Genomic DNA, 21,196 nt, shown 5'->3' on the forward strand with positions numbered 1-21,196 from the left:
TTTGCCGTCAAAAGCTGTCAAACAATTCACGTGTGACCAGTTTTTGAGGATTTAAAAAAATATATGTTTGCCTTTATTAGATACGACAGATCCAAGAGAGTGGGGGATGACACGCACCAAATAGATCGGCAGAACAGGAGTCTAACCAAGGACTGTAGCCTCTGTACCTGGGGCGCCTGCTCTACCTACTGAGCTAAACCAGCGCCCCAGTTTTGAGGATTAACAGCAGTGTCATTGGGCTTGTGGAACAAACAGGGTAGGAAAGCAGCAAATTATTTAAGCACTGATGGTTTTGGTCTTTTCATGGGATTTATTGAAAATAACAAAACTATCGATTATCACCACCTTTGTCCTCTAAACGAATACGAGGAAGCAGGACTTTCACATACAGAGATGACAGCAGACACTGGTTTAAATTTGTTCGTTTATTTGGAACCCTTCTCCAAATCACGTCAGTAATTTTTCCATTTCACAAAATATTTACAAAAAAAGATACTTTTATGTCGGTTTTTTTCTATTTATGTTGACTGTTGTAACAGCTCCTTTTTAGGATGATGACAATTGCTTACATCTTGCAGTCCAGTCTAGTTCTTTTAGAAAAAGTTCATGAAAAAAATTCCTCCCACCCTCCTTATTTTTCGTTACACTCAATTTAAAACTGCATACATTTCCCCCCCCATTGTTCTTCTTCTTTTGAGTGCTTTAAAAAACTCTTCCTTGCATGCTTTCAGCTGCAAACAGGAAGCCAAGAGCTCGTGTGCTTATTGAGAGGAAGTGACATCTTTGCCCTGCAGGAAGTACAATTACAGCATCATCAGATCCTCCAGATGCTTGATTGGTTTGGTCTGTCCAGTCTTGTCTTTTTCTCTTGAATCAAAGAGTCTCTCTAGACAAGCTTGACACCTACAGATGTACCAAATAACACAAAGTCTTAGTAAGTACTAAATGGAAACAGTCTTTGTCAGAAGAAGAGCTTCTGTCCTGTGGAGCCTGGGAGCAGGAAAGGGAGTGTTGGGAATAACGACCATATTCCCAAAAACTCGGAGCTCTAGTGTCTCTCTGCAGGTCTGTAGTCCAGGCGTTACAAGGCGTCCACAAGTGCATTGTGGGTGTTCGATGGAAGAGCGTTTTGTTTTTCAAGCCGTACGATCCATCCCTGAACTCAGCAAAGAAAGGAAGAGAGACACAGAGGGGCCGCGGTCCCTCATTAAAGGATCTATCAGACAAAAGTGAGCCGGGCGGAGAAAATGATGATGCTAATAACATAAGGCAATCGACCTCAGTACAACTGGAGGGGTGATTATATCAGATGAAGCGCTAAACTGGAAAGGTCAAAACTGCACGGTGATTTCCCTTTAGCGTCGGTGAGAAGCTGTGAAGAGGCCTGAGAAGGATTTCTAATAAATGTTCATTTTTCTATCAATCCGTCTCCTGCTCTATAAATAAAACGATGCAAGATGTCTCCTCTCAGGCCTCACGTTTGTTGTTTATGTGTAAAATGCTGAGCCCAGTTGTGCCAGAGTGATGCGGATGGCTGTTTACGTATAATACACTACATGAAACACTGACTGAAAATAAAGAAATTAAGAAAAATAAACACACAAAGAGATCGACCCTGCCCCCGAATGTGTGTACATGTTCTAGATCTGTGTGTGTGTGGGTATAATTTTACTATTTACTGTGTGGAGAGTATATCTGCAGTGTGTTGTTTCCGGTTAATAAGTCAGTAAAGATGTGCTATTTTGGTGCCTGTCTCTATATCCGAGTGTGTGTGTGTGTGTGTGTGTGTGTGTGTCTACTCCGTTAACTGGTGACGTAATGCTTTGTAGACGGCTGCCCATACAGCCCGTAAAAATCAGCATGTCTGTGTGTCTGTGAGGCGTCTATCCAGTCCCGCACTGCCAGGCCCTGCATGGACGGACCTCCAGAGGCCAGACCCGGAGGAGGGGGGTAGTCCTGGGCGCTGACCCAGGGGAATGAGCCAGAGCGCGGGTACGGAGGGTGGCTGCGGTGGCCCGACACCGAGGGCACCCCGGAGCAGTAGCAGTTATCCATCGTGCACACCAGGATCTTGCGGCCGCCGTATTGAGGCAGCACGGCCTGCTGGGAGGAGTGGGAGGAGCTGCTGCCTCCCGGAGGAAAGTGCGAGGAGCCGAACACAGAGCCCGAGTGGTGGTTGGTCAGAGAGCCGCTTCCGCTTCCTGTCCCGCCGCTCTCGCTGATGTGAGGCGGGCCGCAGGGGCCGAGAGGCTGCTGATTGGCAGACTGGCCTTCTCCAGAGGCGGAGCCCGAGCCCAGGTAGGGCTGCTTGGCTAGGGATGAGGAGGAGGATGAGGAAGAAGAGGAGGAGTCCTTGAAACCTGGAGCTGCATTTTTTCCGACGTTCCCGTTGCCCTCTGGGAAGGCAGTGGAATGTTTCCGTTTCTCTGATCCGGAGCCAGAGCTCTGGCCGCTGGGATACGCAGGAACAGACTGCAGGAAGGTCGAGGGAGGGGTGAGGGGAGCTGAGTGAAAAGAGAAGAGGTGTGAAATAAGAGGAGGCAAGTGGTAATTAAAATAAAAACACGCTCATTAAAGTAAAACGCTCATGACTTTGTTTGAGATCTACCTTCCAGCGTTCTCTTCAAGCTCTTCTCTCTTTTTGAGATTTCAGAGAGGAACAGTTTTGAGTTTAGATTCCCCACTTTGTAAGGAGGGAGACTGCTGCCCACACATGCCTGAGACCTGCAACAAGCGCCAAGAGACATGCAAAATTCAAGATAAGACGTCAGCTTAGGAGCAGAACCTGCATATTACAGACCCACAGGCAAAAAAGGGGGACGTCCATTTTAAAAATAAAAGTCTGACAGTTTCCTCACCTGTCTGTGAGGATTTTTACAGGCTTGGTGTTTTTCATGAAGCTCAGCTCCTCCGCCTTGTTGAAGGCTGTGTGGATGGAGCTCAGCAGCTTCTGGGCTTCGTGGCGCTGCTCTCCCAGAACCAAAACCTGGGCAGCGTTCTCCTGGCAGAACCGAGCCTGAGCGCGGTCCAGAGCCTCCAGTGTCCGACCGAGGTCCTCCTCCAGGAGCTGGTGCATCCGCTGGTACTGCAGACGCACCTCCTCCTTCAGCTCACACACCCTGTCCTGTGGAGGTAACAAACACAGACACACAAACATCAATCCACTCATGATCTCCTGTCGTGTCATGCAAGGCTGGAATCTCTGGAAATGTGTGTAGAAACGTTCCCCCCACATAGTCGGGTGTTGAAACATACCTCCACCACACACTTGTCAGAGTCGAGTTTGCAGAGCTGCTCCTCGATCTCCTGCACTCGCTCCTCCACGCGCTCCTGCTGTCTTAAAAGGCTTTGCTGTGAGAGAGAGGGAGAAACCGAAAAGAAAGAGTCTTTAGCTTGGGGAAGTTGTGACCCCAGCTAGCCACTAGCATCCCCCTCCCCGCTCCCCCACGCCTGAGATATTAAATCCAGGAGCCGGCTAATTTAGTCTCCATCCAACACACAATCCCTGCGGGGGAGGAAGGGAGGGTGTGCTGTCATAGCAACCAGCAGCTATTTTGTGTTTGCATTACAGAGTGAGGACTAATGTTGGGGGAGCTGGCGCAGCGAGCAGAGATAAATAAATGGGCATACAGAGGCAGAAAAAGCTCCAGCAGCTCCTCTCTGTACCGACTGTATAAAAGATGCACATGTATTCACAGAGAGGAGGTCGCTCTGTCACAACAACACTTGTTATTTCTCGGCTGATGAGTGCATGTGAACAGCAGCAGACGCCTGAATGAGATATCAGGCTCAGCTTCTGGTCAAAATACGTAAAAACATCATCAATGGCTCAACAATCCTTTACGACGCTCGCTACATGAGTGGAAATCTGGCAGTACGACTATAACTGACAAAGAACTGCTAATCCCTCATGTAATTAATATTTAATGTGAGATATGAATAATCCTCAATCAACACCTAATGAATGAGAAGCATCACGATAAGACTGTGGAAAGCAAAATAATGAGATGATGCCAATGTGACCAAGAATCAAATAAACAACACTTAATATCAAGTCTGCAGTGAGAAACAGCAGTGCTTTGAGCTAAATGCTAACATGCTAGTAGTAAAATTAAAGACGTGTGGCTGTGGCTCGGAGGTAGAGCGGGTGGCCCTCCGATTGGAATGTTGGCGGTTAGATTTCCAGCTCCTCAGGTCTACATGTCAAAGTGTCCTCCTGAACCCAAATTGCTCTCGAAGACGGAGCCAGTGTTGTGTGAATGATTAGCTGAACTGTTGCCTAGCATGGCAATAAATTAGTCTATGAACGTGTGTATGAAAGAGTGAATGCTGACATGTAGTGTAAAGCACTATTAGTGGTCTGAAGACAATAAGAACATGAAAATTATGCAATTTTTATTTCGTAGTAGTTGCCTGCCTGCCTGCCTGCCTACATGACCTACGACTAGAGCTGTGACAGTACTGAATTTTTCTAACTGGCGGTGAACCCTAACGCCCCCTTGCGGTTTGGTAGTTAACCGCCGCCCCCAGCCCGCATTTTGTGTGTTGCTTATTTCACTACAGCGCGTCCCCCACACGGTAAAACATCACTGACATGAGTGAACATGGCATAAGCAGTGGAAACACGAGTTTATTATCAGCACTTTGTTCGTATCCTTATTTGTCAAAATGAAACCTTGGGCGACGGGCTAGCTGTTGTTGCTAAACTAGCTTGTCGCGAGACTGCACACGGGCTCGTCTGCTCCGATGAGATGCGCAGAGGGTTAAAACAGCGGTGCTCTGATAGCCAGTTTTCTTTTGATGATTACTGTGATTTTTAAAACGACTTTGTTAATGTTTTGTTCTGTATGGAAAGATGAGGTGGGTAGTGAGTTTACCCTTTAGATATTAAAGCGCCAGAGACGCAGAACGCGTTCCGATCAACATCACTGGGTCTATGTAAAAGGTATAATCTTGAAGATTTTCATGTAAATAAATCTCTGTTAAGTCTCTATCTATCGCCGAATGAGGTAACACAATGGTGATTGAGCCTATGGCCCACTGATGAAAGCCTTTGCATTTGCAGTATTACAGACTGGGTGTCTGTAGCGACTTTAGTGGAAAAAAAGATCACAAGCGGCGCCCAGTTCGTGACGCGTTTTCCATCACCCAGCAGTGGTTGGTCTGCCAGAGAGGGTAGGCGGAGCTAAGCGGCTGCTTTTCCGCTCTCTGCAAGTGTTGCGAGTAAACAGTAATCTACTATGGCTGAACAAACAAAGAAAAGATGGATGACTACAGATACAACTTCAAAAATAAGTGAAAATACAAAGAAAAAGAAACAAACTCGACGCTCAGATGAAGCAAACAGTCGAAAAAGGAAAGCGACCGTCAGCGAGGAAAATCAAGAGTTACAACCGTAACAAAGGGAGCCAGCCGTGGACGTCTGGTTAATTTGGTGCTCCCGCAATTACCAATTATCACCACAGGTGTCGCCAAAGAGAATGAAACTGAAATCTTCGAGATAACATCTTTAAAAATAAAAAAGCGGTGATGAGGGTCACTTGGTCCACCCCGCAGCTGGTGTCACATAACTGCGGCACTGTGGTCATGTGGTCCTACCTACTACTGCAACACTGAGTGGGTTGTAGTTTGGGACAATTCTCTTTTATCTTGAAAGCCTAGCATTATTAACTGAAGGATCTATTTTGTTGTCAGCTTCTGAATGGTGATTCAGAAAGTAAACAGAGAGAAATATGTTGGATAGCATGTTCATTGTAAAATTTAAAAATATTTTGCAACATATTTATTCATTTGAAACGTTTAGTTTTAAGGAAAAGCTTTTTACAGTGGTTTAAGTCCGCTTTTTTTGGTGTTATTTTGACTCCATACTCCATACATATTTAGTATCAAATTAAAGATAAAGTTGTATTTTTTTCAATGAAAACATCTTTTAATTTCATTCTGTTTTTGAGAAGGAGCAGATTGTTCGCACAGAGTAGGAAAATGCTCCTTTAAAGGGAGGGTTCTTAGTAAATAACATCCGAGAAATCTACTGGGGTCTACAAATCAATAATCTGTTGTTTTTCACAGGCTTATGGTCTGTTTACGTGCCATCATCAACGTCATCATCATCAACATCATCATCATGGTATCCAGTCCCTCCGACTGAACAGCAGCTGATTTTATCATTAGTGATCAGCTGCTGTAGAGCTTGATAGGAATGAAAACCTGCATACTCTTGGGGACTCAGCGGCACATGGTTGGGAACCGCTGCCCTAGATATCTTTCACACACACACACACACACACACAGTTGGCATGGTTAGATCCAGGACTGTGACCTGGTTGTGCTGATTGATTGAGTTAGGCTCCGAGCAGAAGCCAGGGGAAAAACAGGGTCGAAGGAGCCGCAGCGTCCCAGGGGAGGGGGGGGCGGCTCAATGTATGGGATACCTTTGGGGAAAGGAGAGGAGGGGGTATAAAGAGGGGAGGGCGCTCTTTAGCTGTCATTTCACCACAGTGTCTTCTCCATCAGAGCCAGCAGAGCAGGAACGCAGGGCCAGAGGGAAGGTCTGTCCTCACCCGGAGAGGCTGCTGGATGGTGCGAGGGGGTGAGGTGAATTTGGTGGTGGGGGGGGGGGGGGGGGGGGTGACGGAGGGGAAGAGAAGGGAGGGGGTTGCTGCGACTTGTGTGTGTGTGAGGGGGTTAATTCTGCATTCCTTGATGGCATTTAGCATGGAGGCTAACTCAAGGATCACTAGTGTGGTACCATTTCTTTGCTGACATGGTCCCTGATGGAAATAACAATAGCTGCACAATTTAAAGGTGGGGTATTTTCTGCTCTTTTTCAGCTCACTCTTGTTAACTCATTGTAATGTGACGCACTGTCTCTTCTCATTTAACCCTTACACTTTATATTCCACTTAGATATGAGTTGTTGTTTTTGTAATACTGTAATTTTGAAGCAATCTGGCACTAGAATTTCCTTCACGATTAATAAAGTTCTGTCTTCTCTTATCTCTTATATCTTTGTATACATTTGTGTAGATCTAGTTTCATGTTTGCCTTGTTTACAAGTATCAGCATTTATCTGAGTTGATATGCAACACAAAATGCCAAAGACTCAGATCCGAGGTAAACTAGAAACCATGCAATTTAAGCCTGGATGATACTGGAGTTTTTTTATGTATGTACTGCAAATACAGTTGAGTAACTTGTTAATTTCTTTTTTATTTCGACCATCAAAAATGCCAAACATTTGCTGATTCTTGGTAAAATACCAGCTCCAAGTTTGAAATTCCTGCACCAAACTGTTACATGAGCATTAACATAACATTCATTGTTGCAGGTTTGTTTTCAAGTCCTTTGTTTTGTACTTGTATATTTATTGTTGTGCAGTAACATACCTAAACAAATTCAACAAAGCAGAGAACTTTTAGTGTCATTAGACCATAAACTGAGTGTCTTTGTATTTCTTGGTGGACTGGGGGAAAGAACTGGCGTCACCATGGACTTTGCACTTATTGTAGACAGAACTGTGTGTCGATTAATCGAGTACATTGTAAACAGATTAAAAAATAATGAATATAATTGTTGGTTGCACCTTACTTTGGTTTAAGGCTGTTTGAAAATGCATACTACATAGTACAAACCGTGTTTGGCGGTAGTATGTAGTACCAAGCTGTTCATATTTGTCTTGCAGCTTTGCATTGTGGGAAACAGTAGGTGAGGCAGACTGGTCCAATGCATACTGGACATCCAGGTATTTCTGGCATACTGTTGATTTTGCTTTTGTGTGCATACTGCATACTACAGTTTGGACAATTGAGTCCGTACTGCTGGTATAGTATGCCATTTCGAACTATGACTCTCCTTTCAGCCCAACCGTCCTTTTCCATGCTAATATTTAGTGCCTGTTAAACGTTAGCATGTTAACGCACTACGCTACACGTGGTTAATGTTATGAATAGTTTGTGGTTTGGGCGTTCATCATCACTGATGAATGTTTAACACATTTTTGGCATGTTTAAAAAGCAATTTCTTGTTATTTATCGGCCAACATATATATGTGATAAGCTAACGTTAGCTCGCTTTGGCTTTAGCCATAACGACGCTAAGAAACAAGGGTTTATTTTTCAACTGTTAAATGTCCCACGAAACTCAAGATTGTTTTCTAATAACATTTAAGGGATTTGTTTAAAAATGTCTTGCGTTTATGCCAAAAAAGGGAATATCCACTGACGCTACATCTAGTTCCTAAAGGTATTATTGGTATTCCAAATCCAGAATGCATCAGACTCTTCTCATCAGCCAGCCTGGTTAGAGAAAAGGCGTAAAAGCTGTTAATGTAAAGGTTATCAGCCTTTAAATTCAGGCCAGGTCCCACCCGATGCCCTCCCTGCGCCCCAGCGACTGATTAACTATACATAAAGCTGAGTCATAGCCTTACTAACAGGAAATACACCCAAGCGTGACAAGGGTGACACCTAAACAGGGTGTTGGGTGATCTGGATGAGTCAGTTAGCCGTCATGGTTCTCCATCTGACTAAACTGACCCGTCACACACCCACCTTAAGGAAAACCAATCCAACTGATGCTCGAACCAACGACAGCGAGCACCAAACCCCCAGGAAGGCAAGAGGTTAATAAAAAAACCCAAGTAGACCGCAGAATCAAGTGACAAATCACTTTAATCCCCCTTCCCCTTGTCTCCACTCCCGCCCCCTCCCACAACTGGCGATCCCTGAGCTAGGATGCACCTGTGCTGGGGAGATAAGGCCCTCTGAGGGCCCCCTCATTGTTCCACCCTTGACTGCATTGTTTGTCATTCCAACAGATGAGAATGGAGGCTGGAGGAGATCACTACTGAAAAATGCACCAGACTCTCACAGAGAGGCTGAAACACACTCGAAATGCAATTGTTCCTTTACATGGGAAATTCTGTTTTTGATAGAGTGGAGTGAATAGTTACATATATAAAAGACTGAGAGCAGATCACTAAAGCTTTTACACCCAAGTCTCTACTTAATGTCTTTTATTTGGCAAAAAACAGCTTTAAAATATGCCCTTTGTTCTGACGGTGTTAGCTAACCAATCCAATTCCACCCAGTGCAATTAAAAATCGACATTTTTCAACAGCTGTATCCCCATGCTACTAACTTATTAAGGCAACGCTAGTACTACGACTCGCTACTTGCATTCTGGTGGATCGTTGCCTTACTGGTGGCATGTTCTGGTGTACCAAACATGCTGACATTTTGCTAGCTCAGGCTAACGTTGCGTTCTCTGCTAGCACCGCACTGTTGCCGTTTGCTATCGTTATGTGATTAATTACCTATAATCCATCCCTCTTTACTTCTGTAAAACAGTTTTTGAAGGCTTATAAATTATTGTATTGGACCTGGGCATAGACTGGAGCACTTGCAGATACCTGAGCCAGCATTGGAGGCCTCTTGCTTACTGGTCATGGAACTCTAGTTGCGAGCAGGCCCAGGCCGCTACAAACAAGTATTTTTAGTATGGAATAGTCAAATTACTTTCTTGTCCTTTATTTTTTGGTTTCCTAGAGCCAAAAGGTGACGTCTTATAACGTCTTATTTAACCTAGAAGTATTTAGTCCAATAAAAAAACAGTATTATTGACATTCACAAAGCTGGAGCCACTGAATTTGTCCTATTTTTGCTTTTTAAAGATCAGTGACTGATTACAGAAATATCAAAATACTTGCATCTTCTGTCTATCAATAAATTATTTCAGTTCTACTTCTAAGATGTTAGACATCTACTTCCATAATGAGACAGTGATGAAGTCAAAGTACCAGCTGTGGTTTTGTTTCAGTCACAGTGACGAGGCATTGAGCAGTAATAAGAAGAGAGCAAACAAGCATGCATTTGTTTGATGTATGTGTATGACATAAAAGCCTCCTTACTCTGATGTCGTTGCGTCGCAGCTCCACGTCTGTGACTGCGTGGCCGTGGCTCGGGTGGCAGCGGGCGAAGCAGCAGTACTGACACACCGCCGTCTGCTCGGCCTCGCAGTGGTACAGCCTGTACTCGTCGTGCTGCAGGCAGGTCCAGGCCTTCACTGCCTCGGCCTCCACCAACAGGTGCCCGAGGGCCGAGCACGGCTGCTGCAGGTGCGTCTGGACGTGGGACTGGCAGCAAGGGGCGTTGCAGCGCAGGCAGACCTTCACAGCAGGGAGTGGTGGGCCTCGGCGGCACAGGATGCACTGCAGCGCCGGCGTGGTGGCCTTCTCCACGCTCAGGGCGTTGTACTTCTCCACTATGTTGGACAGTTTGTGGTTCTTCTCCAGGCTGGGCTTCTGTGTGTAAGCATGATTGCACTCGGGGCAGCGGGCCAGCGAGGAGTCTTTGGCCCAGGCCTCGCTGATGCAGCCCCGGCAGAAGTTGTGCTTGCAGGGCAGCTGGATGGGATCTGAGAACACGTGCAGGCAGATGGGGCAGATGAGCTCCTCCTCGAAACAGTTCCTCCACGTCTCAGCCATGTCAGAGGCCATCATGGTGCAGGCAGGCATACACTAACTGTTCCCCACTTCTACCACACCTCCAGGCCTCTCTGTCCTCGCAGGAAACCTGACACTCTGAAAAAATGAGTCTCGAGAAAAAGATAAAAACAGACCTGACGCAGTCCTGAAAGATCAGCCTGTGTGTTTCAACCCTTGTGACCAAATTAGACGAGTCTCCCTGACAGACGATGAGTATTGCTTATTGCTGCAGCATGAAGGCAAATTCCAGAAAATTGACCAGAGAAGGCTTCAGGCGAGGATGACAACACCTTGGTGATTTCAACACACACAGCAGGGGCTGACGTTTTACAGATTACAGTAAACGGTGCTTTCCTTTCCTCTAAATCACATACACATACGCTAACACAGAGGGCCTGCTTTTACAGCTTCTGTGTGTGTTTATAGGCCTACAGGAAGCTAAAATCCTGCCTGCTACAGGTAAACCATGAAATGCAAACAAGGCACAGAGAACTAAATATCTACACAATTACATATATGATCATGGGGTGAATGAATCTCAGTGTAGCACATGAAAAGACACTTGATCCTTTCCTGCTGCCTGCTCAGGCCCTTACCTTGAGAGCTGCCTTCACTTCAACGTCGGATTATGATTCAGACCAGCAAACGAAGCATGAAAACCACGAGAAAGGACTGCTCCAGTCCAGTCCACACCCTGATTACTAATCACACACACACACCGAGAGCTGTTTTAAAACCTGAATCTGTTTTGTCAGGACCTCAAGGACGCTTGATTCCCTTCAATAATCAAAACGCAGCGCTGAATCATAAATAAGTATCCGAGGAGCCTCCACCTGCGATTTAATTATACATACAACCAGCGAAGGGTTGGCAGTAGACGAGAAATGCTTTTTAACAGGTCAGATTAACACCACAGCTCCCTCCAGCCCTTCAATGTGACAAAAAGGCGACATTTCTGTTTGATGAATACCGCCTGCTCTGTGGCACAGCTCGCATATCTGTACACAAGGCCTCGGCTTTTCTAGCAGTACACTGTCGACAACAAAGGCCTTATAATCTCATTAAACTGAAAATCATACCCGGGCCATCATTTCCAGCCTGTTTACTGCATAGTTAATCGTTTTAATAGTCGAGTCCAGCTCCTGCGCACAAAACAAAGGCTTTTAGGATCCGCAGGAATGTTGGCTGCTCCGACACATCCATCAAATATCTCCTCACCCACAAATTATTATTACCTTTATCCAAGCTCTGGCCTCTTTTTATTACCGTGCTCTCCACCTTATTCACCTATCTCAGCCTTTAGCCAACAACATATTTTTCCACTTCCTTATCTCGAATAAATCGTGTAAATTACCTCAGACGTCACCTCACCATTTTCTACCACAGCACAGGTACAGATAAACACAAGCCTGACACTATTTCCCCACAAGGACGGTCGTTGCTAATACAGTCATTATTTTAAAAAAGCAGCCATATTTTATATATTTAACTAATAGAAATACAAAAATATACCCCGCTAATCTTAAAGGGGACGTCGCTTTTCTGTCCTTGTTAGGGGGAGCTGTCATCAGCCATCTTGCAAATCCTCATTAAAAAAAAAGAGAGAAAAAAAAGGAGATATCCGCCGAGGAAAGGAAAGCAGCTTTTCGATAGCTTTCAACGCAAAGTCCCGTCTTTACAGAGGAAAAACACGGCTTTTTCTCGCTAGAGTAGGTCCAAAAGGCGCAGTCTTGCCTCAGACGTGGTTATTTTGTCGTTATTTTCCGGTCTGTGTGTCCGGTGTGAGTTCATAAAAATCCAACACGGTTGTGAATAATAATTGGCCTTTTCTCCCCCCTCCTCTCTTCCCTTTCTTTCTCTGTCTCTATCGGTCAGGCTTTAGAGAGAGGAGGAATGCAGGCGAGCTGGACTAGTCCTGAAACCAGCGTAAAGAAAACCAGTATAACATGCGATTTCCGGTAATGTTTTTCAAAATAAAACACGACCTACATAATCCTCTCGTATAATCCTGCATGTAATGAGGAAACCTGCAATGTGTGATAACATTGTTCAATACTGTAATGACGTTATGATGTGTGATAAATGAAAAATCGTAGGTCGCATTTAAACTATTACGTTTTATCACACGGCTGTGTTGAATACTCGATTCTGATTGGTCAATTACTGGATTTCTAGGTCTGTTATTACTGTAACGCAGACTGCTGCTATGAAGAACAGGCCGTTACTCTGACGCAGCTTGAGTCACAGACTCTGGATTGAGGACTACTCAACTGTGGGGAAAAATAGGACATATGAAGAAAACATCAAAGAAAAAGCAAAGAGGATAAAAGGCACAAAAATCTGTGTAAGATACATGAAGTGAACTATAAACATAACACGGTGAGGGATGTGGCATTGTTGCAAAGACTTCTGAAAGGTAAAAAAAACAAAGCCAACAGATTTGAACAGTTATGATGCAGAAAACCTCAATTAGGTGCTACTATAATTCATAGATAGAACATTTTGTGTTAAATGTAAGTTATAACAGCTATGTAGAGTGATTTTAAGAAGGCTCAGTACTTTACTGTTGCCATTGAAGCAGTTCCAACCTGAGAGTCAAAGGGACAATATTTTTAGCAAAAGACAAGCAATCCTTATTAAATCACTACAATTATTACCAAGCCATAATTCTGTGTAAAAAAATATATACTTTAGTAAGTGGCTGTGTAATTCGCAAGATAATGTAAAGTGTTGTTATAGGGGGAGCCCAACAGGGTGATGCAAGACCCCAACAGGAAGCAGGTGCATAGTCTTCTATTAAAAATAGACAATTTAAAACCCAGTTTAGAAGCCCTAAAAGGAGCTCTACATGGTTTTCATCGGACAGGAAGCGTATAAAAGATTGTAATCTAATCTAAAGCTATCAGACTAATGCAGCAGAGTTGAAATGGACAACAATGCACTCATCAGCCTCACGTCAGACAGTCATTGCATTCAAAGTTCGGTTAAAACAAGATAAGGCCTTTAAAATATTTTCAACAACAACAACCTAAAATTGGATTTGTTATTTTGGAGTAAAAACAGTGGCAATGACAGAAAGTCCTGCATGTAAAAACAATGACTGCATGAGATGCAAAATATGGAGCTTTATTTTGAAGCCGAGTCGCCGAGCTTCCTGTATGATTCAGCCTGTCTCTGGCTGACCTGATGCAGTTTCTCGGCAACATCAGCCTCCCCCTCTCTCCCTCCCTACCCTCCTTCCCTCCCTCCTTCCGGATCAATGCTACGGCCGTCACGTGACCTGTCACACAACTGATGTGTGTCACGTTTTAACCGGGAGGAGCTGGGGGACGAACCGGGGGAGGAAGGGCAGGAAATCATATTTAAAGAGCTTACTGCATTTGTTAATGGCCTGAACACGCATGATGGTTCTCTGGGGCAACACTGCATATCTGCGAGTGTGTGTGTGTGCGTGTGTGTGTGTGTGTGTGTTGCAGGAAAATATGACTGTAATATTCCTGTAATATTCCCTTAGAGACTAAAGCTGCAGTTCATTTCACCAAGACCGGGGTTTGAGTCAGTTTATATTCACAGCATATTATTACTTGAAGTCTGAATAAAATGTAACATAAAACACAGAAAACAAAAAGTATTTCATTACAAAAAAGTAGTGGTAAATTAATTAATGTAAAAGCAGCAATGCAACATTTCTTCGCTACCACCTTGCATGTGTTATGAGGAAGTGATTAAGGTTTTTTTTTTGTATGAATATTATAATAAAAGTAGATAAGTATTAGGATTAAAAAAAATATCCAAAAAAGTATCAAAGTTGGGGCTCATTTTTTTTCTGCAGATTGTGTGCTCAATTCATTAATTGATTTGTTTGTAAAAAAGAAAAATCAAAATAAAAGGGGGAGAAATGCTGTGACAATTACCCGGGGACTAAGTGATGCTGTCTCAATGATTGTTTTGTCCAAACAACAGTCAAACTACTAATAAAGAAATGAACATTTTGCATATTAAGTGACTTAAAGGATAATTTAGGCGTTTTTAAACCTGGGCCCCATTTTTACAAATTTGGGTGTTGAAATGACTCATAGGAACAAAAAACTTTAGGAATCGGTCCAGTGACAGGCTCAGATTGTTACTCCAGGCGTCCGACAACATTATGGAAATGATCCCTACAAAGATTGTCATTTTTAAAAAAAAAGTAAGATCCTTTTTGTGTAACCAGAAACAGAAGTCTCGCTCTGAAATCTTGCGGCTGTTGAGATGTTACCTGAACAGGATGGTGGAAACGCAAGTTAGAGTTGGAGAGAGGATTTGTTTACATAGAGGACTGCCAGCAAGAATATATTTCAAAACCCATGGCTGAATATTTACCTGATCGACGATGAAGATGAGGCATTTGAACCACCATCCTGTTCGGGGTAACATCTCACCACCCGCGAGACTTCTGTTTCTGGTTACACAAAAAGGATCTTACTTTTTAAAAATAGGACGATCTTTGTAGGGATCATTTCCGTGATGTTGTCGGACACCTGGAGTAGCAATCTGAGCCTGACAGTGGCAAAAACAAGCACTTTTAGTGGACAGACTTTAATTGGGTGCAATTGCCCCAGATGATTATGTTGATGCCATAGAGGCCGTATCGTGGTACGCCTAAGGCAGAGGCTATCTACTGGACCGATTCTTCAAGTTTTTGTTCCTACGAGTCATTTCAATGACTTTGAGTGCTTGATTCATGCTTTTATGTCGACCCGTTTGGACTACTGTAATGCACTTTACACTGGCATCAACCAGGCCTCCCTCGCTCGCTTACAGTTAGTCCAAAACGCTGCTGCTCGTCTTTTAACAGGAACGCGCAAGCATGAACACATTACCCCCGTTTTTCGCCTCCCTCCACTGGCTCCCTGTCCATTTTTGAATTAATTTTAAGATTGTATTGTTTGTTTTTAAGTCATTAAATGGTCTGGCGCCATTGAGGTCCGCTGATCAGCTGCGTCTTGTCATCCCAAAAAGCAGACATAAGACCAGGGGTGACCGTGCTTTTTCAGTGGTAGCTCCTTAATTGTGGAATGAGCTACCCACCCACGTCAAAATGGCCCCCACTCTAGATACTTTAAAATCTCGTCTTAAAACGCATTTTTATATCTTGGCTTTTAATCCAGCATGAGAGTTGTGTGGTCTCTGTTTGTCTTTTATTGTTTCTAAATCATTGGTTGTTGTTTTGTGTTTTACGTATTTCTCAGTTCTTTTATATGCTTTTATTTTACTGTGTATTTTAATCTTTGACTTGTTATATATTTATTTTAACATTTGAATTTTACTTATTTACTGTTTTTATCTGTTGTGCATCACTTTGGTAACCTTGTTGTTTTTAAAATGTGCTATATAAATAAAGTGGATTGGATTGGATTTCAACACCCAAATTTGTAAAAATAGGGCCTGGGTCTAAACATACCGAACTTCTCCTTTAAGTGGTGATCACAATCTTGTCTACTAATTTATGGGTCACTGATTACAGATTTATTGTACTCATACATTTTTTGTGTGTTGTGTTTTTGTAAATTAAATTGATCAGTTAGATAATGTTGTGGGGTATACGTTTATGGTTGCATAAAATGAAAGTGAAGTACAAGTTCATCCAGATTGTACTTATACAGTATGTAGTACTTGCGGAAGTCTACTCAATTACATTATAACACTTACTGATACTCATGACTAGGTGTATTCATTTTCTATTCACTATGACTGTAACTGTTAAGTCAACATGTTGCTTTGCTGCAACATTAATTGTATTACTGTTTAACTTAAAAAAGGTATGACTCCTTTGTGATACTGGTACATAGTGTTGTTTGTTGATGAGAAACCTCAATTCTCATTCTACAAATATGACAAGTATACCCGTCTTTAGATAAGTCGTGTCAAAAGAAGAATTTAAATCCTGTATTCATGTTAGCAGAAACACAACTATGTAGAAATACTCGGCTAAAAGTAAAAGTCTTTTTAATTAAGTTAGAATAGATGTATCTGCAAAATCTACTTTAAATAACAAGCGCACTCATAGCTATTGTGTATGTTTTTGTTTTGACATGTGAGCAGCATTTTGATGCATAGGTGGCGAGTTATTCATTTTATTTTAACAAATTATGAAATTATTCTGTGGTTTAATGTATAATAACGAATTTGTTCTTTATGTGTAAAATAAGAGTAATAATTTTGTCTAAATATGTCTTTCTATGTTTTTGGGTAGTATTAGGATGTAGTATTTCCCCATCAAATACATTTATCCATCAAATACTGTGTATACTTGGCAATGTGGAGAGGGCTTGAAAACAGTCCTACTGCCCATAAGGGAGGAGAAATGTACTGAAAGTGTAATTGCACAGTTACACAAATTAAAAAGATGGTAAAAAAAATACAAAAAAAAACTTTTTGGTGGCTGGTTGAAGTTTGTCAGTGGATTATATTTTAGGATTCACACTTATGATTACTCATGCATTAATGTAAGCATCATTAGTCTTAGCAACTTGAGGTGAGGATTTAATTCAAACAACCTAATTCAAGGGTTTATTTTAAGTATTAATAGAACTTTTAAAATCCTGCACAAAGGTGGATAGAAAAAGTAAGTAGTAATTCAAAATTGTACTTTACTACTTTAGTAAATGTATTTGGTTACTTTTTAAAAAATTTTTTTACCACTGATGGAGCTACCATAATTTTAAGTTAATTTGTGATCAAAACACTTTGTAGTAGTTTATATTACACACCAAACTCCAAATTTCTGACTGCTCGAGTTTTTGCACACAAAACACATACAATGTGCAAGAATACTTAAAAGGATTAGTATGTGATAGAAAATAGTTTTACAATGTTTTGTGATTGTAATTTTTCAAGTAAAAACTTTAAGAAGTCCATAACAGATGTGATGTGCTGCTTAATCTTACAAATGCTACATTTATAACAATAAAAATTTTGAGTGTCACTTCTGACAGCCTCTCACATTATTTTGAAGAACAAAGAAATCGACAATAACAGATAACAATACAAAATTAATTCGTGATTAATTAACCAACAGTTCACGTGACAGTTCAAAGGGAGCTTCATCTTCGCTACGTCATGATATACTAGCATATTACCCATCAACAATCACACCACATTCGCAATTTGTATCTGATAGTAAATTTTATTTGACAGAGAAGGAAAGCCCTACTGGAAGCAGGGCATCAAAAAATTGTTTAAAACTCTTATTGGTCCTCTCCACGGAAATCTTTAGTAAAAGGCGAAAGATTTATACGATTTGAAGAGAACCAAGAGTGATCTGAATTCAACGGTCATTGAAACCAACCAGATTCGCGACGATACAACTTTAAGTGACGGTTTACTTTAAAATGTTCTTCTACAAACATCTAAATCACTTAATATACTGGTTGAAAAAACATGAGCAAATCACCGCCGTCTTTTGTTGTGAAAATAATACGTTGGGTAAGCATTTGTTAGCCATTCACGCTAGCGCGCAAGGCATGATGGGACTTTATATTCACTTCCCGGTTATGTAGAATTAAGTTTCAGAAAGCCGGGTCCGTCATTTTCCGTTATTCAATTAGAGCGATAATTCAGTCTCACAAAGAATCCGTAATTCTCTAGTTCTCACTGTGTTAGTGTGCCTGCTGATAAATAAAGTTTTATCAGGATTCAGAAAGATCCGCCCCCTCTATTTCAAACATCTCAGACAAACACGAAGCTCGGGTATCTATTGTTGAGGAATAGAGAGAACGGGCTATCCCAGACTGTTATACACTAACATTAAAATAAACCTTTGTTCAAGAGGTCATTGATTTTATTTTTCTTCTGACGAAACATAACCAGATTTCTGGAAGAATACAAAGTGGTTTCTGGTGAGAATTAGATCCTGCTTAGCGATGGATGATTAAAGGTAGTGCTTGGAAATAAGACCATAAGAGATGAAACATGTTTCTTCTGACTATGGACACATCACGTGTTACGCAAGAGTCACTAAAACACATGCACTTCTGATAAGTGATGATGACATCATATTTTATTTTCCTGGACACATTAGAAAGCCCCGTACTGAAACAGGGCATCAAAAATTTTTTTAAAACTCTTATTGGTCCTCTCCACGGAAATCTTTAGTAAAAGGCGAAAGATTTATACGATTTGAAGAGAACCAAGAGTGATCTACCCTTCAGACGTAAGACGGGCCGGTCCCTTAATCGGAGACATGTACTTCACCTCTGGTATATTATTGATACCACATAGAAATCACATAACCAATTCAATTTGTAAACATTTATAGCTGTGCGGGTAAATTTCAACCTTACGCTACTCAACTTTGGTTGTTTAAATGCAACATTTACACCGTTCACGAACGCAAGGCATGCTGGGAATGTGAGACGTCATTGATTTACATTTTCTCTCTGATACTCCCTTGCCGTTTACATTTCATAAATTTGTTCTACCTTTCAGGGAAACAATTTACATGCATAGTTTAAATATTATTACCTCCTCCTTTGTACATTTACACGAAATGTCAGTCAAAGATAAATGAAGGCAAGCTGACATGTCCACAGCTTACGTGGGGCCCTAAAAGTAAAACAAAAAGAACGTATTTTTTTTGGTTCTTTGGTAGTAAGAGAACATCTTGGTAGTGCTCGGAAATAAAAGTGCATGAGCACGACACGTTTCTGACCACGTATACCGTACGTGTTACATTAGGAGAGACAACAGAAGTAATCAAGTTAAGATAAGATAACAAGATACGATAGTTTTTTTTATTAATCACCAGAGGGGAAATTCGGTTGTTGCAACAGCACAAAGACAAGTAACAAGAAGGCAAATACAAATAGAAAATTAGAAAAAAATGTACTAAATAAATAAGGGGTGTATACAAATGGTATACAAAGGTGACAATTTAAAGTGACATGTATGGGTAATCACATTAACACTTAGCAGTAGGAAATAGTACAGTATAAATAACGTGCAATACAAAAAGTATCAGATAAAACGATATGTTATACTACTGCATGTATATGATTTTTTTAATTACTATATTTATATAGATTAACTGACCAGTTACGCAAAATGAGATTAGTTTTCTTGAACATTCAGAAAAGCCCCGCATTGTGGCAGGGCATCAAAAAATTGAGTATAACTCTTGTTGATCCTCTCCACGGAAATCTTTAGTAAAAGGCGAAAGATTTATACGATATGAAGAGAATCAAGAGTGATCTGACCCAAGGTTATACCAAGGGCCCGGCACTTGATCGGAGACATGTACTTCACCTCTGGTGTATTGTTGCTACCACTTATAACACAAAAGACACCACGAGATTGTGAACATTTGTAGCTCTGCGGGTAGATGTCAATTTTACGCCACTACACTGTGGTACTTTAAACGCAACATCTATCCCGTTCTCAAGTCGAACGCAAAGCATGTTGGGAATGTGAGGCCTAATTTACGCTGGATTCTCCCTTATCTCCCCGATTACCCTTTGTCGTGTACGCTTCATAGATTTGATCTACCCTTTAATGAAACAATTTACATACAGACTGCAGTGCCGCATGTGAAAATACTCAATTCTTTTTGAAATTGTGTTGTTGTTTCTGCTTTTGACTGCCCAACAACTGCAGATTCCATGCAGAACGACGACTCCGTGTGGCAGCAGACCACACAAGGCAAAAAAAACTTGATTCTCTCCTCGTTACATTGACCCTAAATAGCATGTATTGGATTAGAATCAAACAAGAAGTAATGGCGGTGAAAAATATTACAGTTTTACGGGTTGGGGACATTGTAGAGTTGATTAATGTATACAAGTGCTTCCCACAAGAAATCGCAAGAATACTTGAGGAAAACTGTTAAAACAGCTTGTGACAACATTGGTCGCAGTTGTGTTAAATACAAAAATACCAGCAGTTCGTGCACTGTTTTAAACATATGAATTCTTATGAAGTCCAAATGCTTTATGTTATGAATGCTAGGCTAGGGTTACTTACCTCCTACCCGTAGTGTCAATTCAGTCCACATGTTCTCCACAGCAACGTCGATAAAAGGTCAGTAAAATCCATTTTCCAAGTGCAAATCACTCGGTTGAGAAAAAAAAAAGGTTTTTAGTGTTCTCCTTCCAAGACAGCTGCTCGGGAAGGACATTTCTTTTACGTTTCTTTATATTTTGATTGGGGTTTTTTTTGCCCTCCATGATACAATTTTCTATAATTCGCCATGGTGGTGACAGTAATGTTAGCTAACGTTAACTAACTCGCCTCTGCCCAGTTTGACCTTAAACCTACCTGCAAACTGACAAACCCCATCACAATACTAGTTAATGAGAACACAAATCATCAGCCAAGAAGGTTCAAGATTATGCATTATGTATTTTATCCATTCATTTTGTTCCCTGTCAGGGCCCAACATCGCCTGACGCCGAGGCCTCGTGTTCACAGGTGTTGTACCGTATTCGGTGACCCGTCAGAATTTGTAACCTATGAGTCTTCCGGGGCTCCGTAAATGCATACGTTTTTATTATATCAACTTCTAAATTGTAATCAGTATTGGCAAAAAAATTAAATGTAGACAAAGACACATGTTTAGATACCAGAGGATTCATTAATCTGTAGAACACTAGCTTAGAACTAATTTAGCTTAGCATACACACCGGAAACAGGGAGAAACAGCTAGCCTTGCTACTCGCACCTGAACAACTAACGTCT

General features: G+C 41.7%; 1 protein-coding gene and 3 non-coding genes across 4 annotated transcripts; all 4 read right to left on the reverse strand.

Annotated features, from left to right (window-relative positions):
• Nucleotides 1-410: 410 nt before the first annotated feature.
• On the reverse strand, nucleotides 411-12,366 carry trim8b (tripartite motif containing 8b). The gene is made up of 5 exons (XM_069664594.1): nucleotides 9,908-12,366; nucleotides 3,256-3,351; nucleotides 2,859-3,124; nucleotides 2,609-2,724; nucleotides 411-2,504 (listed from the first exon to the last, which is right to left on the reverse strand). The coding sequence occupies exons 1-5, from the start codon at nucleotides 10,511-10,513 to the stop codon at nucleotides 1,804-1,806; spliced, it is 1,785 nt and encodes a 594-aa protein (XP_069520695.1). The 5' UTR covers nucleotides 10,514-12,366; the 3' UTR covers nucleotides 411-1,803.
• A 5,304-nt stretch (nucleotides 12,367-17,670) lies between these two features.
• LOC138594060 (U5 spliceosomal RNA) lies at nucleotides 17,671-17,785 on the reverse strand. The gene has a single exon (XR_011308354.1). It is a non-coding gene; the product is annotated as a U5 spliceosomal RNA (small nuclear RNA).
• A 763-nt stretch (nucleotides 17,786-18,548) lies between these two features.
• LOC138594063 (U5 spliceosomal RNA) lies at nucleotides 18,549-18,663 on the reverse strand. The gene has a single exon (XR_011308357.1). It is a non-coding gene; the product is annotated as a U5 spliceosomal RNA (small nuclear RNA).
• Nucleotides 18,664-19,597: 934 nt separating this feature from the next.
• LOC138594065 (U5 spliceosomal RNA) lies at nucleotides 19,598-19,713 on the reverse strand. Its single transcript, XR_011308359.1, has one exon. It is a non-coding gene; the product is annotated as a U5 spliceosomal RNA (small nuclear RNA).
• Nucleotides 19,714-21,196: the final 1,483 nt, after the last annotated feature.

Source organism: Semicossyphus pulcher, unplaced genomic scaffold, assembly GCF_022749685.1.
Source record: "Semicossyphus pulcher isolate SPU_LCO1_2020_fin unplaced genomic scaffold, fSemPul1.0.p SCAF_16, whole genome shotgun sequence".
Lineage (NCBI taxonomy): Eukaryota > Metazoa > Chordata > Actinopteri > Labriformes > Labridae > Semicossyphus > Semicossyphus pulcher.

Excerpts from the sequence above, each read along its gene's own strand:
- trim8b (XM_069664594.1), bottom strand. The coding sequence starts at position 10,513 with ATGCCTGCCTGCACCATGATGGCCTCTGACATGGCTGAGACGTGGAGG. Across the intron at positions 2,725-2,858 it reads GTAAAAATCCTCACAGACAG|GTCTCAGGCATGTGTGGGCA; the intron begins GTGAGGAAACTG and ends CGCTTGTTGCAG. Across the intron at positions 2,505-2,608 it reads CTTGAAGAGAACGCTGGAAG|CTCCCCTCACCCCTCCCTCG; the intron begins GTAGATCTCAAA and ends CTTTTCACTCAG.